Source organism: Sturnus vulgaris, chromosome 22, assembly GCF_052056855.1.
Source record: "Sturnus vulgaris isolate bStuVul1 chromosome 22, bStuVul1.hap1, whole genome shotgun sequence".
Taxonomy (NCBI): Eukaryota; Metazoa; Chordata; class Aves; order Passeriformes; family Sturnidae; genus Sturnus; species Sturnus vulgaris.
Window position 1 is genome coordinate 10,204,096 of NC_142264.1, and position 18,911 is coordinate 10,223,006.

The 18,911-nt window shown below is 49.5% G+C and overlaps 1 protein-coding gene across 1 annotated transcript in view; it reads left to right on the forward strand.

The window, feature by feature from the left end:
- The window catches only part of ZNF618 (zinc finger protein 618), a 148,470-nt gene that overhangs the window by 119,067 nt on the left and 10,492 nt on the right, over window positions 1-18,911 (forward strand). Inside the window, exons 13-16 of the mRNA XM_088177679.1 lie at window positions 1,808-1,891; window positions 2,993-3,049; window positions 9,351-9,395; window positions 14,073-14,150. Coding sequence (XP_088033805.1) covers window positions 1,808-1,891; window positions 2,993-3,049; window positions 9,351-9,395; window positions 14,073-14,150 — 264 coding nt within the window. The remainder of the gene's footprint in view (window positions 1-1,807; window positions 1,892-2,992; window positions 3,050-9,350; window positions 9,396-14,072; window positions 14,151-18,911) is intronic.

Here is an 18,911-nt window from a genome sequence, read left to right on the forward strand (position 1 = left end):
TGCTCTCTCAGTGTGGGAAGGGCACAGTAAGACCAAACAGGTCTATTAAACCAAATTTTTCTTGCTGCCAGACTTGGGGGAGGTTTTAGGAGGGAAGCTAAGGGATGAAGGCAAAACTACCATGCAAAATTTTTACAAAGGTCTTTGGAGACCTCCATTTCACTTCCATTTGTGACATAAGCCAGGACTTGAACCTGGGTGTCTTGGGAGGGATGGGTCGATCTAAACCATTTTGTCACCATCTGATTTCCCTATTATTTAAAGCCTCTTGTTTCTATTATTTATCTGTCAAGTGGCATAGATAGATAGATAGATAGATAGATAGATAGATAGATAGATAGATAGATAGATAATGTCTCCAGTTCAGCCCTGTTTGATGTGTTTCTGTTTCAGTTGATTTGGTTACCACGTTTGCTTGTTCTCCTGAATTTTAGGAGTCAGGAGTGTAGTTGATGGAGAGTTTGAGAAGCCTGCTCAGGACTTGGAAGGGTCCACTGAGGACTGGCTGGGCCAAAATCCATGGGCTGGGCTTTTCCTGCAGTTCAGGTCTCTGGTACCCCAAAGCCCACTGTGTGAGCCATGCTGCAGCCCTGGGAGCCTGCAGGGACCTGTGGCCTCTGCCAACTCCTGACAGCAGTCGTGGTCACTCCAGTGGTCTGCAGGAATAAAACCATGACATGGCATCAGTTCTCAGGAGTCTCCATCACTCCTGAATGAAAGATTTGTGTCCCCAGTCCTGCCCAGTGTGCAGGCTGAGCCCAGCAGAGCCAGGCCAGGCCGTGTCACTGTGAAGCCCTCAGGTGACAGTGGGCTCCAGAATGAGAGTGCAGGGCAAGGGCCTGCCCAGCACGGGCCACACACATCATTCACATTGCTTTGGCCAGTTCATTTTCTTTTAATCTCTAGTTTATCCTTTGAGCCACTACAGTAAATCCGTTTGCCTGGATGTTACAAACCTGGTGAAGTGAGGCAGAACCTCATTGCACTGTTGAGCTGGTGCTGAGGTTGAGCAGGGTGGGAGGCCCCGAGCTGTGCTGTGCAGAGATGCTGCAGGACTCTGTGGCCACTGCCAGGGGCAGGAAGCACTGAGTCCATGGAGGAGCCCTCCCAGTACAGACCCTGGGAGCTGCCCTGTGCTGTGCTGGAGTGTGCAGAGCAGTGCCCTGGCAGCCACAGCACCCAAAAATCCCCCTTGGCATTCAGCAGCACCCAAATCCCTGGCCCAGGGGAACAAGGGAACAAAGGCACTGTTGGGAAGCACAGAGCCAGACAATCTTCCACAGCTTTTCCAGACTTTGTGGGCAGGCCCTGAGACAGCCCTTCAGGCCTCTGCTTCAACATTTCCAGGAGGGTGTTTAGGAAGGGAATGCAGGTGACTGGGAAGCACAAGGAAAGCTGGCCCAGTGCTTCTGTAGGTGACACTGGTGTGGTGCTGAGGCCCCAGGTTCAGTCTCAGACTGGTCACCTGTGTTTAAGGGCTGCTTGTTACCCTAAGGAAGAGTAAGATAAGGGTTGGGTTTTTTTGCAGGGGAGGAAGCCATGACCTTTCTGGTTCAGTCAGGACTGGTGTTCATGGGCTCCCTAAGAGCCAATCCAGGCCACTTCAGCCAGAAGGCATTCAAGAAAAATACCCACCTGTTATCCCTTCACTGAATCTGGCCCATTTGCCTCCAAATTGAGGTATTTGACCTTTCTGCTGTATTCAGGGTCTGTGATTATGTGGCACAGGAGCATGTCTTGCCTCCTGTCTGCCTGGTTCTGCATCCAGTGTTGACCAGTCACCATCCCTGCTTTGTTCTCCACCCAGCAGAAAGTGCTTTCAGCAGAAGAGTGGAAGGCAAGATGCAAAACAACTTTGAAGAAACAAACAGCAATTCCCAGAACTCCAGTGGTAAGTGCGGTCACGCCTTCCTGCTGCCTCCATGTTCCTCTCCAAGCAGGATCCAGCTATGCTCAGTGAATGTTGATGTGTTAGGGGTACCTTGTTTAAGCTCACAGGCAGCCCTCCTGGGGTTGTACCTTATTCTCCCTCCTCCCCAGGTTCCTGGCACTCCAGCCCTGTCAAACAGGTGATGTGGGAGTCCTGCTGCCAAGGACCAGGACCTGAGCATAGATTTTTCAGAGGGGAGCCAAGATGTGGAGAAAGGATGGATGGAGATCAGGCAATACTTGTGCTGTGTCCGTGTATCACTGCAGTCCTGGTGGAGCAAAGACATTTGCAAGCAAGAGAAGTTTGAGGACTGTGGACAGAGCAGCAGTTTGCAGATTACAGTGATGCTGAGCATGACTGTTTATTTAAATGTCACTGTAACCAATGTCCAGCTGTTTGTGCAGTCACTGCATGGAGGTCACAGTGAATCAGATGTGTATATGTGAGACCAAAATACATGTGCTAGAAGGAATGAAAATCCCCTCCACTTGTGCAGTTTCCTTGCAGTGTTCAGTCCAAGTGGTAGTAACTGAACATAACCACTGGCTTAGACAATTTTGTTCAGGTCCAGCACCTGTAGAGTTTTCTGTGCAAGGTTTTTATCCTGCCTGTGTATTGCCTGGCCTTCCAGTAGGCCACTACTATTCTTCATGCTCCCTAACTGGAGCAAAAGTGACAGACCAGATGAAATGTAGTTTTGGCATCTTGCTGCAGAGATAAATAACATGCCAGCAGAAAAGCCTGGCCTCCCTCCATTCTCCATCCAAGAGAAGCAGAATATGTGGTGTTGGCAATGCCTCTGGCTGGAATGGACAGGTAAGGGGTGGGATATCTCCCTGGAGCAGGTTACACAGTGTCTGTTGGGGGTTATATCTGCCTCAGAAGCAAGTAAGGGGCTTTCTGGAACCATGTTGAAAAGAAGGGATGTGGTGTTGGAAAACCCATGTGTGGTAGCAGAGTGGGTGATGGGAAAGGGGGAAGAAAGTTGTTTGTTGCTAAAATACTGTGTGTTGTGTTTTGAGGAGCAATTCTGTACTAATCCATCATTCACCACAATTGCAGCTGGTCATTCGGGGACAGAAAAACCTAAAGAAAAGAGGTGTAAGCAGAACCCATCAGGTGAGCTTGTCTGTGTTTCAGGCCCTTAGTCCTGTTCCTGCTGGACACTCAGGAGTGCTTGGGGCTGCCCAGGCCCTGGTCAGTGAGCCCAGCCTGGCTGTCAGACATGGCTCAAGGCAGTGTAGTCACTGACTGCCAGAGTTCCCAGCCTGGCTGCAGCCCTGGATGTCGCCCTGGCCTCTCTGCAGCTCGTGTCTTGTCTTCTGTGGCTACTGGCAGTGTTTTGAAGGGTTTCAAAGTCTTTCAGTGCACATCTGTAAAGGCCAGTATTCCACTTGGGGCCTTGACTCCTCTGGAGCCCTTGGAAAGCAGCAGCCTGAGATTGTAGCTATTTTTTTCCTGTCAAACCCTCTACAGCCAACAAAGGAAGGGCAGAAATATCTTCCTTCCTATCAGACAGCTCATTCCTGAAGCCAAGAAATCTACATTGTAAACCTGCTGGCTGCTCTTGTCAGGTTTTGCAGGAGGGGAGAAGAACCTGTAGCATGAACCTGTCCAGGAAGCACTGACAAGAAACACAAAGAGTGGCTGTACTGAACAGTCCAAGACTTCAGTTCTTTCTGAACTATTAAATACTGACCTACTCTTGCTGTTACACATCTCCCAGACTTTCCCTGCCATCTCCTTGTACCAGCTCACATCACACTCATCCTCCTCAATCTGTTTCTTTCTGGACTGCAACATTTAAAGCACGTGAGGGAAAGTTCACAAAAAAAAAACAAAAAAAACCCCAGAAATTCTTACAAGTTGAATAGCAAGTTTCATGTGATTTGCTCATCTTGTTTCCCTGTAAGGAATGTTTCTGTCTGCACCACATGCAGTGTCAGTTTATTTTAGTGGCTCAGGTGAGGGCCTGGCAGGCTGCAGAGGAGTTGCAAGCTAAAGCTTTGATTGAGCCAGGAAACCTGAGGAACTCAAGTGAGCTGCTCAGGACTGATTTGAGGGGAGTTTGGCTCTGGTTGGGAGCACTTCCTTTCTGCATTAAGCAGCTGACATGCTCCTCAAAGCCAGGCTGGTGCATGGGGATGTACAAACGTCTTCCTTTTTCTCTTCCTTTATCTATCCTGCATCCTCTTTTCTTCTCCAGCTCTGTTTTCCCCCTTTGGCTCCATTTTTGTGCTGCTTCCTACGTGTCCCATTCAGTGCTCTTTTCCAGCCCTTGCACCAAGCCATTTCTCCTTTTATTCTTTCCAGTTCTCAGGAGTCCCAATGGCCTCATTGGCAGCAGCCTGGGTGAATATCCATGAGTTCACTGATGGTCAGAGAGGCCCTGGAGAGCTCTGTGTGCTCAGGTGTCCATACAGAGCTCTCTGTGGCTGCCTTTTGGAAGAGCTGACATGTCCTTGCCTCCTCATTTTCCTTCTTTCCATAGCTGTGTCTCAGTGGGTGGGACAAACACCATGTGGCTCAGTGTCACATGTGGGATGGGAACTCTTGGGTGATTCTGGCACCCTTGGCTTGTCCTGTCTTGTGCTCCAACCAGCAGATTTCTCCCAGGCAGGGAAGCAGGTGGTGGTAATGTGGTGGGGAATGACAGAAGGATGGACACTTCTGTCCTCCCACTCCCATCTGCTGTTTGCTTGTCACCAGACTGCTGCTATAAGGAACAGTCACCAGGTTTAGGAGGTAAATGTAGGTCCTAGCTGAGCAGCCAAGAGCTGTGTGACTTGGCCTTGTTAAATACCTGATGGCTCTTGCTCTCTGTGGCTGTGAGTTTTGTGTCACAGGCTCAGATACAGAGATACCAAAGAGAGCAGCCGGAGTTTTTTAGGCCACCCAGCTGAGGACATTCTCCTTTTTCCTTGTGTCACCATCCTGACTGCAGTGGCACAGACCCCTTGGTGTCTGGAGTGAGGGGCAGGACAAGCAGAGCAGAGAGGTCAGCAACTAAAACCACCTGAAATACACTGGGGTGCAATGCTGTAGAGAGTCCTGAGTGGGAATAAGAATGGCAGATATTGGATTTCAGATGTCTCTTCCCTGTGCACACAATCCCAGTTCTTGTCACAGTGAATGCAGGTACCTGGCAGCCTTATCTGTATGACCTGGCATCTGGCTGCTCAGGAAAGAGCAGCTCTGTGCTGCGTGGCAAACCCTGCTTTGGGCTTGGTTTGAGTCCCAGCTTTGTCTCCCAGCAGGGTGGGATGGAGACAGGGAGTGGGTGAAGGCCTCGAGCTGTCATCCACATTATGATTGGAGAGTGTCCTTTGTACTCATGGAAAAGGGTCTCCTTATACACTTGAACTTGCTTTTTGATGAAACCTGGAAGTTCCACAGTGCTTTAAAAATAGCATCCTGCTAAAATGTTCCAGTTGCTTCCTTCTGCTGCCTCAGGAGCACAGGCAGCAGAGGTCCCAAGTCACATGGAGCTTCTGTTCATCCACTGCTGAACTAAGGGAGGAGCAGGAAGCAATGCCATGACCTGATCCTGAAGCATGGAATGGACTCACTGGGATAAACAGCAGAAGCTGTTATTCCTTAGGGTGCCATAAAGCTGCTTTCAAGGGAACCCTCCCTGGCAGGGGTCATTCTGCTGGCTTTTGACACATGCTGGGGTTTTCTGGTCTAAATTCTCAAGAGACCAAACAATATTTCAAGGCCAGCTTGTGCAATGTAAAAGGCAGTGATGGTCAGCCTGAGCATGGGTAGGGAAATCCCCAGAAAGGGGCTGAGCTGATTGTTGTGTTCCACAAGGAAGTTCGCTGCCTTCCTTTCCATCCATGTGTGTTGGAGAGGAGCCTTTGGCTGGGGCTGGGCCCTGCTCTGGTGCCCTCTGTCACCACAGGCCTCCCAGGCTCTGGGATCTCTCTTCCTCTGACTCCAGACAGGGACAATGACCTTCCTCAAGGACTAGAACCATCTCTAACTCAAGTGTTTACACCCTAATGCAGCTCGAGCCATTGTTTTGGGCACTATGGATGACTCCGTTTTGAAACTAAGGCCAAGAGGGATTAAGGAAATTGTGAGAATCCAGGAAGTAAAATAAAAGCAAAAAGAGGGGGGGGAAAAGCTCTCTAGTTTCAAATACAGCCATCAAAGGGGAAATCTAATTGAAATTGTCAGTGTTTGTTGAAGTCTGAATTTGCTCGGTGTTATGGGTGTGAAAGAGAACAGTTAAAATTATGTAGGGAATTGGGAAATATTTTGAACTTTCAAGGTTGATTTAAGCTGTATAAACATGTCTCAATTTCATCTGTTGCTTTAGGGAACTATTACTGTCAGAACTTCCAGTGCAACAAATTTTAGCATTTACAGTTTTTAAAATGTCAACGCTTTTCATTCCTATTTACACAGGGAAGCTTTGCTTTCCAGCACTGTTTATTCCAGACTGGGGAAAGGATCAATGGAAATGTCTTCTTTTTTTGAATCAGTTTGTGCCAAGCCGAGATGAGATTGAGACCAAAAAAATTTCATTTCCTACATTTTATTTAGAGTAAAAATTCTTGGAAAAGCCTGAGAATCCCCCATTGTCAGGATTTAAAGGACACAGGACTAGATTTTAAACATGGATTTCCAGAAATCACAAGCTTTCTTCCCTGGTGTGGCCATGCATCCCCTTCTGTTCATCCCCTGTAGTCCAGCCATCACACAGCCCATCTGAGGGGATTTCTGCTGCAAAGACAGCACTTCCAGGATAGCATTTCTGGTGGGTGAGTGCAGCTTTAGTGTTTGGGGCATAATAATTCCTGATTACTGATTGCCGTGTGACATTAGCACAGCCAGCCCTCCATGCCTCTGCCTCCTGAGGTGCACCCAGCTGCCTCTCAGGCTCTGTCAGCACAAATACAGCTTCTATTAACATTCGTCTGGTAATTCTCTTTCTCATCTGTGGCTGGTTTGGGACAGCTGCAAGTCTCCATGGAGTTGGGAGAGCCAATGGCCAAAGTTGAGGAGTGAGGAAAAGGGGAAGGGGGAGTTGTTCTGTGAGCTCCCACTCTGTACTCAGCAGAGGGAGTGCTGATGATGAGGCAACACAATTGCACAAATAGACAGAGCTGCATTTTCAAAGCAGCCTGAAGTGCTGTGCCCAGGAGGAGGGGAAGCAGCTGAGTGCAGTTCCCACCAGGAGAATGAGAGTCACACAGGGAGACATTCAGTTGAGAAAGTGTCACTTTGCTTGGCTGCATAAATAAGTCACTGTGTCCACTGGGCATTTGTGTGGAGTTGAGGTTTCTAGGAATGAACTGTTTATTTCTGGTGCCATGTTAATTTAAGCTGTTCAAGAGGCAACTTGAAGACAGGAGGAAATATTTCTGGGTTAAAATAACCACTCAGCTTCCAGTCTCTGTGGGTGATATCCTGCCAATTGCTCCAGAGCCGTGAGACACTGGGGAAGAATTGAGGCAATCCGTATGAAAGCATTGAGGCAAGGAGCACTCATCAGAACTGGGGCATGCAGCCAGGGATAGGGCCGAGGATTGCAGTCTGCAGGCACAGCTACTGGGCTGGGACTGGGCAGGGCATGGCCAGAAGAGTCCCTGCACAAAGTGAGCACAGAAAAACCTGAACTCCCATTTTGCCTGGAGAATCCTGTGGAGGGAAGGATTACAAAGCCCCAGTACAAGGTGATTTATCATTAATCAGTCAAACGCGGGCATTTCTAGGATTGTTGCCTGGATAGGTTGCTTTAGCAGAAGTGACTGTGCTGTAACATTGTAACATGTGACAATGCACGGATAAAAAATTGTCCAATTATAAATCTGAAGACCAGAAAAATCCTAAGTCTTCCTTTACATAAAACAGTGTTGTATTGAGTACCTGAACTGCTGTTTCATACTGACAGTGGTTTCCATGTGAGTAGCAAGCCAAGCATAACGAGGGCACTGTGTCAGCACTTGTGGCTGGAGAGCAGCCAGAGGTGGTGCTGAGAATTCCTTGGGCTGTTTTAAGTGCTCTGTGCCTGCTCCAGATCAGATTCTCTTCTGGGGGGACAGTGAAGTTGGGGTTTGCTCCTCAAAAGCACACGTGCAGCTGAGCTGCTGCAAGAGCCCTGGAGGCTTGGAGTCACAGATGGTGCCATGGGCACCGTGTGTTTCCTGAGTGGGCACAGCACTGCCCAGAATGGGCACCAGGCACACAGAGAGAAGGGTGCCTGGAGGAGCCTGCCCTGTTCAGCTGCTCAGCAGGGCCAGCTTAGGCACTTGTTTCAGTGAAGATCTTGCCCCAGGTACAGAGCTCAGCTGCAGGAGCAACTGGAGCACTGCTGGCTGATGACAATGTGTGAAGTGATCAGCAGCATTCTGTATGAGTTGGTGTCTGCTATGCATCCCCTTTCCACAGCACTGTCCAGTCATGTCTTTGCCAAGCATCATCCATTCCTTCATCTCCATTCCTTACAGGCTGGCTCTGCCATCTGGATCCCTCTTCAGCAGCTCAGGTCCTCAGCACATTGGGATGGTATGCAGGAAGGTTCACTGTGCATGGCCCATGCAGTTCATGAGGGTGGTTTTCCTTCCAAGGAAACCAGGCCAGTTCTGTCAGAGAGCCCTGAGAGCCTCAGTCATGGATGTTCCAGCTCGCAGCCTTGCACCAGGGACCCTTCTGGAAATGTTCTGAGTCCATGACTGAATATTTAACATTAATAATTAATGATTTCTGCCCCTCTGCAGTGGTCTGACCCTAAATGACCTCACCTGGGGAGTGTAGGAAAGCACACATGGTCTGAGGTGCCTGGATCACTGTTTCTGCTCCAGGGCACTGGGGGCTGGATGCAGACAACTCCTGGTTGCCCAGGGGGCGGCCAGCACCCAGTTTTCAGTCACACCTTACAGAAAGGCGCCCTGCAAGGTGTGCTGCATAGGAAATGTGCATTCTCAGCCTGAAGTAACTGCTCTGCTTAGAAACTCTCTCCTGTGGCATGCAGGGAGAGTGAAACACCCTGGTTTTCCCTCCCAGCTTTAGTTTAAAGAAGCTGCGTGGTGAAGCTGGGAATTTGCATCTGGAGTACCAAAGAAAACCTTTGTAAAGGGTTTCTTGCCCCATGGCTTTTCTTTGCTAGGTTTCTTTGCTTTGTCTTGCCCCTTGTTTCCATTGCTGTAGCATTGGGTATGCATTAAAATCTCTGGACATTTTAAATTGAACAGGAAAGATGTAGAACCCTGGCCATGAGAAATTGAGCAACGGAGAGAAAATGGACATGTTGGACTTGTTGGATTTTGTGGTAGATGGAGCTCCCATCCTGCCCTGCCCTGGATAACTCTGGAAGTGCAGAGTAGGGAGCAGGGAGCAGATAGGCAGAGCTGTGTCGAATGCAGCAAGGTCTCTGCCAGTCTCAATATTTAAATCTCTTTCTTTTTTGCAGAAACCGCAAGTCCCCTGATTTCAAATCCTTTCCCGCTTTTACAAAGTAAGTGTGATGGATGTCTGTGGTGCAAAAGGCAGGGACTGCCTTCCTGCAGCCCTGCTGCCCTGCCCTCTGAGCAATTTTCATCAATAAATGCTTTTTTATGATGAGTCCAGGTGTCAAAGAGTAAAATGCCTCACTTCTGTGGCTCTGTGTCAGATTTAAACGCAACAGAAATCCTCCAGGGTGTTTCTGTGCAGTCTGGGGCTGCCAAATCACTTCATATTCAGTCTTCAGGGAGTTTTTTGTAAGCGTGTTCTGAGACCAAGACTTGAAAATGAACCCGTATATAAGTTATATTTACACCCAGAAAAACTTGTCTTGAGGGCTCAGCTCAGTAAACACCTGCACAGAGCCACTTCCCTGTGGCCTGGGAGCACGGATTGGAGCCAGGGAGCTGGCAGGGGGGGACAGACAGCAGGTCTGGCATGGGTGGACAGGTGGTCTCTGCTGGAGATTCTCCCCTGTGGACTTGATGCTTTCAGCAGGTGGAACTTCTTCCTTTGCCTTGCAGTGTGTTTAGTTCCTGGCACTGGGATTTTGGGGGTGATACCATCTGTGCCAGCCTGGTGATGCAGGCCAGCCCTGAGCATGGCCACAGGAGGGGAGGACATGAGTTCTTCCTCCTCTTAAAAACATGAGAGAGAAGCAAGGGCTTTATTCAGAACACAAGTTCACGGGGGAACATGTCACAGGGAAATCCAGTTAATGCCAAGATGTTTGACAAGGGTGGTGAATTTGGGACTCCCCTTTTCCAAGCATGCTCCAGAGCACCTCTTATTGTCTGAGCTGGCTGGAAGTGACAGAAGTTCTGTTTTCAAGAAACTTCCACTGATTTGGGGTGTGCTGGTGTTTCTCGTAGGAGCCTGCTGCTGGTTCTCCTGCCTCGTCTCATGGGTTTGTGTCAAAGGAAAGGTGCAATTATGCTGTTAGTAAAGCTAAAGCCAGTGGAAATATTGGGTGGAAATGCTGAGAAGTTTTCCTCACAGTTGTTCTGCATTTATTTTTCACCAAGATGTGGACAGAAGTGTTGAAAAGTCTTTTCTGCTGAGGAAAGAGCAGCCTAGGGCCTATCCCTGCTGAGCCATGGTGACACCCTGCTGGTGTCTGTCACTGCACAAGCACCTCAGGGTGCTCGCTGGTGAAACTTTCTGTTATAGCTCTCAACTCCTGGCTTCAGACCAGACTCTGCTATTTTCCCTGGCTTAGATATGACAATGAGAGTTAACATGGGAATTAGAGTGATTTATTTAACCTAAGCACAGGCACTGGTTTTCCCCTGCCTTGGCTCACACAGCTGCTGCCTTGCTCTGAGGCCTTGCTCACTGGGTAAAGTACTAATAAAAGTGTCTAATTATAGCCTTGGGGAAAGATGTTTTAAATTGTGCAACCAGATGTGAGCATTGGTTCTGTGTGGCTCAGGACACTGAAGAGGTTTCAACAGCTGCTGGCTGGAACCTGCTCTCAGAAAACTCAGTGAGCACAGAAGGGTCCAGCTTCCCTTGTACCAGCAGCAGCTGGGAGCAGAAGGACAGGGCAAAAGGGGACACCTGGGGGGCCTTTGCTGAGTTCAGCCCACCTGAAGGAGAGCAGATCCCTGTGGATGCATAAAGCTAAGCCTGAGTAAGGAAGAGCTGAAATTCCCAGGGTAAGGACAAGCAGAGGTTCTGCAGTGATGGGGGCCTGTGCTCCTGGGAAGGAGAATGTGGCTCTGATGCATGTGCAGAGCAGTTTTGACAACTTTTCCAGTTTAAGTTGCAAGAGAAATCCAAGGGAGAAGGATTTACTGGATTGCCAGCCCAAGTGAACAGTTCTTTTCCAGCAGTGATTTTTCCCTGGTTTGGCGTACTGATTGCCTCTTTCTTCTCTCCACCTTCCAGATCCCTCTTCCTCTTCTAGCCCTGGCACATCCCACCTTCCTTCCAGCCAGCCTGGCTGCTCCCAGCTCTGCATCTGGAGCATGAGGGGCTCAGGAGCTGAAAAATCAGAAGGATGAGGGTTGAGAGAGCTCAGGGAAATCAATTGAGTTCGTTCCTTCCCATGGGGATTCTGCACATCCTCCCAAGCATCCCTTCCTCTGGTTCTGGGAAAGACTTTGGAATTGTTGGGTGAATTTAAATTTCTTGCTTATTTTTAATGTGGCACGTTTTTATTTGTGGTAAACTTAGACTTCTGTATGTTCTATGTCTCAGAATTACTTAGAAAATGCTTTGACATTTTCAGAACGTGAAATTAGCTTTTGAAAGTAGGTGGTAGTTTTATTTCCAAAGTTGGACATTTCTGGGGTAGAACAGAAGGGGCATCTTTTGGAGTTGAGATGAAAATCAACACAATTTTTCTGAGTGGAGAGCTAGAAAAATAGCACAGGTTTGTGCTGATAAAATAACTGAGAATACAGCAGGAAGGAGACAAAGTGAGCTGAGAAGGAAATGTGAGTGAAACAGGAGAGCCAGATGAGTGTGGGAAACTTGCAGCCTGGCTGATGTGAGGGGTTTGCCTGCTGCTGAGGCTGTGGCTGTGCTCGGGGAAGGGCTGTGCTGGAAGCCTGCTCCAGGGCAGCTGGGGGCTTGTGTGGGGACACAGAAGGGCCTGGGACTGCAGTGCTGAGCAGGGGTTCCCTCACTGTCTCTTCCTCTGCACTGCAGGCAGAGGTGGCAGAAGGGAATGCAGCTGTCTGTCTGTCTGTCTGTCTGCTGAGGTGTGAAAGGGACACGAGAGCTGCCAGTGTCCAGGGGCTGTGACATCTGCAGCTGGCAGCAGTGAGAGGTACAGCAGGTTCTGTTCTCCCCTCTGCTGGAGGGGCAGGGGCTCCAGCAGAGCAGAGGGGCAGAGGGGGGCGGTCACAGCTCCTCTAACCTGCCAGGGGCCTGTCAGCAGCACTCAGCAGGCTCTCACAAGTGTGACTGCTTTCATTAGACTCTTCACACGTTAATTTTGATGTTTGAAGGGGCAGTCAGGCCCCCTCAGTTTGAGATGCTTCCATCTGAGCAGTCTGGGCTCCAAGAGCAGCAGAGGCACAGGTGTAACTGTAACACAGGTCATTGGCACTGAAATGTGAGCCCAAGGGGGTGGTTTGCACCCACAGGAGCCTTCTCTCTGACAATTAAAAATAAGTCTAAAAATTAGATTGCATTGTACCTCTTGTGGCATTGTACCACAGCTTCCTCATTTCTGATGATTTCAGCACACAGCCTGTCCCTATTAATTCCCAAGGACTGAAATCCCTATGTACCACTCAGCTGTCCAAGTCTTCTCTTTTCTCCACAAGCAGTTACTTAAGTGATTTTTTTCCTTTTAAGTCACCAAATTTCCAAATTTCTATGCTGCAGCAAAGCCCTGGAACAGCATCACAAGCAGACACAGTGAGTTAAAGCATTGAGCACAACTCCAAACAGAGCTGGCTCCATCATTTCACAGGCTGTAGGTTCTGTGGGAAAGGTTTAACCTCACAACATAAAAGTACAGCTTATACAGACTTGCTCATGCTCTCTTTCAAGTTTTTCCTCATGGATTCCTGTAGCCTTGATGTGGATTCTGGGGCTTGCTCCCTGAGATAGATTTCTCAGAGAGTGTAGGCAACCTTGTGCTTCCCTGGGTTTTGGTTCTTCTGTCCTGGGTGCTGGTGATTCTGCTTATTCATTGGTACAGAATATGTTTTTCCCTTTGAAATTAGATCTAGACTTCTCAAATACTATAGCAATAGACCCTACTCCTTGTGTGTGCCAGGCATTTGTATCCAAAATTGTTCATATGCCAAACGTGTTTATCCATTCTGCTGCTCCAGGACAAAATGCCCCAGTGAGAGGTGGCAGTGCTGGTGTGGCTGCAGGGACAGAGGCAAACTGCAATGTTCCCACATTTCAGCACTGTAGTTTGAGATCACATCTGTCAACCAATGCACTCTACTGATACTTTTTAAACAGGCAACTGCAAACATTTGCTTTTAGGTTAATTCAGTGGAAGAAAATGCACTTTCAACACAGAACAGGGCTAAATGTATCTTTCAGCTCACAAGGGAGCTCTGCACCCAGCTCTTTCCTCACTCCAGCTCATCCATATTGCTCTGGCACATGGCTCTCCTGCTCTGCTCTCAGCCTTCAGGCACAGCCCTGATTCCTGTGCTTCCTGCCCTCCACCTCTGCTTCCCTGGCATCCTGCTGCCACCCAGCCCTGTGGCACTCACCGGTCCCTGGTCTCACTGCACTTGGTGACGGCCACAAAGCCCCAGCTGAGTTCCCCCATGGCACTGCTCCACCCCCAGCCTCCAACTACAGCATTTGTCACAACCCAGTGCTCCTTGTCTCACTCAGGAAAGGCAGCAGACACTGAAATTTGACAGAACTGGATGGAAGAAATGAATCCACCAGGCTTTACTCACAGGCACAAAAATAGCAGGGATACACTCAAGGCAGGCTGCAGCAGCCTGGGCCAGCAGGCCCTGGCCAGTGGGCAGCCTCCCAAAGAAACCCTTGTGCAGGTCCCTGAGATGCCCACACACGTGAGGACAGCAGGTCCCTTAGTGCTCTGCCTGTCCGTGGCCATGAAGTGCAGCAGGAGGACGTGCCCAGCCCCAGCCCAGGAGGCAGAGCCCTGCCCACGGCTGTACACACTGAGGTATGCACCTGTGCTGCTTCCCTGCAGACTCTGTGTAATTCTTCTGAACTGATTTCTCCCAAACAGAGCCTTACACCTGTGGAGCTTGTGGAATCCAGTTCCAGTTTTATAACAATCTCCTGGAGCACATGCAGTCCCATGCAGGTAAGCTGGGCACTTTGACTCGCTGCAAGCAGAGAATTAAATTCTGTGCTGCTGCCTGGTGCTGACCCCAATGTGTGTCTGTAGGGTTCTCAGTGCTCCCCATTCCCACAGCCCCAGTCATTTCACGTGCAACAAACACAATCATCCCTCCAAGGCTGGAGCACATAGGCCCAGGGTATATTGTGAATATTGCTCCTTTCCATAGGGAGAGGGGGAATGTGCCATGCTAGCTCAGAGTCCATCACACTGCTCATTGCCTTTATCCAGAGCTATCCAGACAATCCTCATTGCATAAACTCCTACAGCAGGTTCAATCCCACCTCGTGCCAAAGGGGTGGCTCTCATGGAAGCAAACAAATCAAAAACATTCGCAGGGCAGCAGAGCCTTTGCCCACACAAGTCTCATCCTTTGGCTGTGTCTCCTGGAGTTCTGCAAAGGGCTGAAATGTGTTCTCAGAAGATGAATTTGCCGTTTCAGCAGCTGTGTTCAGTTCCCTCTCAGCTACCTACAAATGAGAATTCTTAGGAGTCATTCCAGTGCTTTGTTTCTAAGTTACTGTTTTCATTTCCCATCTTGATACATAAGAGATGATTTTAAAATTTCAAAGCCAAACCTGTTTCAAAGACAGCATTCAACATATGCAGATGCAGTGCAGGCCCTGAGGAAAGTGGCACGGGAGGACAAGAGGCTTGAAGAAAAGCATATTTTCCTTTCTGTAACAATAATGTTAATCAAAGTTCTTATCTTGCTCTCTATTTTAGTTTTAGTCCTACTTCTGATAGTGTCACTTGAGTTCTTCATCCATGAGGTTCCTCTGTTTCATTTCAGTTCCTGTTGGCAAATCTTAGTGCAGGCTCTGTGTTGTTCAGCAGCTACTTTACTCATCATCTGTGTAATGTTACAAAGAGACTTTGAGAGCACTTTGTCAGCAGGTGTGAGTTTGTGAGTTTGTTTCTCTTGGAGCTTCCTGTGGAGTAATGGGACTCTGTTACCCGAGGATCAGTGGAGCTCTGCTCTGGGCAGGGCTGCCCTCACTCCCTGCCCTTGGCTCTGTCCTTGCTGCTTGTCTGTGGCAGTTTCTGCTGCCTCCACGCTGTGTCCTGAGCATCCTGTTCTTGCTGTGGGCTCTGGTACTGAAATGCAGCATTTTGAGTTACAGCTCTGGGTGACACTGAGCACAGGAGCTGGGGGACAAGGGCAGCTCACTGGCAGGGTTGAGCTGTTTCAAGTTTTAAGCTAGTGCTACCTGCAGCTTCTCCCTTGATTCTTCTTTACAAGTGGCTCATGGTGGTGGTGCTGAGGGCTCCCTGTGAGGGGGGTGAGGCCCTGGCACAGGGTGCCCAGAGAAGCTGTGGCTGCCCCATCCCTGGAAGTGTCCCAGGCCAGGTTGGATGAGGCTTGGAGCAGCCTGGGATAGTGGAAGGTGTCCCTGCCATGGCAGGGGTGGGACTGGATGAGCTTTAAGGTCCCTTCCAACCCAAACCAATCAGTGGTCCTGTGGTTGTTCACCTGGGTTACTTTGGCCACAGAACAAGGCTGCAGGGAGCAGTACCTGCGATTGGGCTTCTGTCACATCAGAGCTCTGAATGGGTAAATCCCTTCTGCCCAGCTCAGGATTGCTCTTGGTAACTGTTTTCTCATTGCTCCCTGCTCTGTTTGCAAGTCCCTTCTTTCTGGCCGCCTCCTCCTGAAGCCTCACTGGTGCAGTGACAGCGAGGGTGTCCGTGTCTTCTTTAGCTGCTTTCTGCAGGTGCCACCAAGGCTGTGCCCTGTGAAAGCCACTGTCCCCTGCTGTGGCCTCTCTGGGTGTGGTGCCTGGCAGCCCTGTGCTCACAGCTCTCCCCTGCCTCCCTCCCCGTGTGCAGCTGGGGCGAGGAGCAGCGTTTGCCGCTGTGGGATGAGGGCAAAACCAACACAGAGACAGGAAAAACTGTGGCCAGCGTTGGTGGGTGTCCAGCCCTGGGTGTTTTGTGCCAACAGACAGCACAGAAGGCACACAGGGCCTGCAGTTGCCCTGGCAGCACTTGGTTGCCTTTAGGCTGACAGGAGGTTGCAGTGAGGTGAGGGTCGGTCTCTTTTCCCAGGGAACAAATGACAAGGGTGAGAGGAAACGGCCTCAAGCTATTCCATGGGAGGTTTAGATTTGAAGGCTTCTCAAGCACCCTGAGCCCAAGGCAGGGGTGGAGTCACCATCCCTGGAAGTGCTCAAAGAACACCTGGGTGTGGCACTTGGGGACATGGCTTAGTGGTGGATGTGGTGCTGGGCTGGGCTGATGGTTGGACTGGATGACCTTAGAGGTCTTTTCCAACCTAAACAAATCTGTGATTCTGAAATTTCCATATCTAAGAAACAGCATTGCCCCAACATCTCTGAAGCCTAGGAGTGCAGGGACCTTGCAGTGGTCAGCAGAACTGGTGGCAGAGGGTGCACAGACTGGGGACACAGTCATGGCAGTGGTTTGTCCCTGGTCAGGGAATGTTTCATTATGGGGATGCAGAGAGCCTGTATGGGTCAAATGCTCCCTCAGTTCATGTGTTCAGCAGCCCAGTTTGGTTTGTCCTGTCTAATGCAAGAGGCTGATCTCTCCCAGTGGCTGTGCTGCCTCCCCTGGACCCTTCTCACAGGGACAGAAGCCAGGGAACATGCTGCTAGCCTCCAGAAGCAAAATCAGGGACATGCTGGCTCTTGAGACATTCAGAACACTGAGCCCAGAGGCTGGAAGGTAATAAGGAGAGATTATAGCTTCATAAAGCAGCTACACAGTGAGAAGAAGCAATTAGAATGTAAATTTGGTGCTGAAAGGCAGAACACCAGGCAGAGGAATTTGTTCTGTAATTACACTGAACAATATACAGCTTTGACTCTCTTTAGAGTACTTTGTTCAGGTCGAGTGCTGCCATATAATGCCCTTCCTACAATCTAGGCCTAAAAAAACAAAAGGAAGAGTAGGCTGAACCTGGATTAAAGGATTGGAGGCATGAAGAAAAATTAAGAACCATGATCTGTGTAGTTCATAGACTGCCTGATAAGGAAGATGAGGCTGAAATGTACAAATCTCATTAATGCCACACTGAATGCCAGCAGATATTTGTATATAATAAATCCCCTATTATTAGGAAATAGATAAAAGAGTTATGGTGAGGAAATACAGAGGGTTTCTCCCCCTACCCATCCCTCACCAAGACAAGGAGTGCCTGAACCATGAGCAAAGTTAGTAGGCAACATACAGCATTTTCCTTTGCCCAACCACAGATGTTTGGAGTTGAGAACACTGGTGACATTGGCTCAAGAACAATTAGTCTGGCAGATGCTGGGGGAAAGGTGATGTGTCACACCTGGCCACTGGTGCTCTCTGAGGAACCTCGTGCTCCTCACAGCTCTGCACCCCTGCAAAGACCAACCTGTGGCTGCAGCCTGAGCATGGCAGCACTCCCTGGGCCCCCAGCATGGCCAGGGAGCTCCCCAGGCAGTGCCAAAGGCTGTCCTGGGTCGTGTCCTGGATTGTTCTGAGGTATTGCTCCAGCCTGTGCCAGTGCAGGGCCCACAGGGGACTGAGCAGCCTGTGCCTGTTGATGGGCAGGTCTGCAGTGCCAGCAGTGAAGGGCAGAGCTGCTCACACTGGAGACGACTTGTAATGATGCCTAAAGGAGCTGGAACACTGGCTACACACAGAGTTAAGGGGAATAAAATGGGTATTTATTGAGAGGCCTACAAAAGCCACACCCTAGCAATATGAGTGCCACAGTCATGGCCCCTGCCTGGATGGCTCCAAGATGGAAGCAAAGGAGAGCTTGGTCACAAGATCTCACATTTTTATAGGTTTTGATTCATTTGCATGAACCCGCCCTCCTCTTTTCACATTGTTTATGCTTAGGGCCTGAATTTTGAAGAAATTGTCCTTGAGTTCTCAACTGGAATAGGACTGTTTGGTCTCCATCACCCCAGCACATCAGAAAAGCACACCCAAGCAGAGTAGAAAAACTTAAATCTTAAGGCATCAGTAAGGAAGAGAGCACTGGAGCTCCATCACGCTCCTGCTGGTCTGCCTGCTCTCCCAGGTTGCTGGCACAGTGGAGGACAGCAGCTCTGCCCTGTCCTGTGTGTCCTGATGGTGCCCCAGAGCAGCCTGGCAGAGCTCCAGCTGTACTGCTCCAACTCCAAAGGCACTGCTCCAACTCTGCTCCTCTGCCCAGAGCACAGGGCAGGGTCACTGCACTCTGTGCTGGTGTCCCCAGGCTGCAGGGGTTGCCACCTGAGCTGGCCAGTCTGCACTCCCTGTAAAATCACTGCAGAGTCTGTGACTTCTGGTGGTTCTTACTCTAGGAGAGGATCCAGTTCTGCCTGGGTGAATAAGTGGCACACCTGAGTGTAAAAGGAGCCCTAACAGGCCACTTCAGAGAGGTGTGGCTGACAGGTATCCAGGATTAAGTGTGTTGAGTCCAGCTGTGATGAGCAAAATGGCCTGTTGTTTTCCTTGGTTTTATTTCTATCCTTCTGCTCAGCCTGGTCATCACTGTCTCCATCTTTCTGCTTCTTCCTCCAGCCCATTTCATTGTGCACTGTTCCTTCACAGCCTGTTTCACAGCACCCTTTCATACTGAAGCATACTAAGAACTGGAAAATTTCCTCTGGAGGGTGGGGAGGAATTCTTGGGGCACAGGAGATGAAAACATGGATACAATACAAATTTTACTGATTTCTTGCATATTTTTGTGAGATCCCATCATACTGGCAGCCAAAACGTTTAGCCCAGTTACAT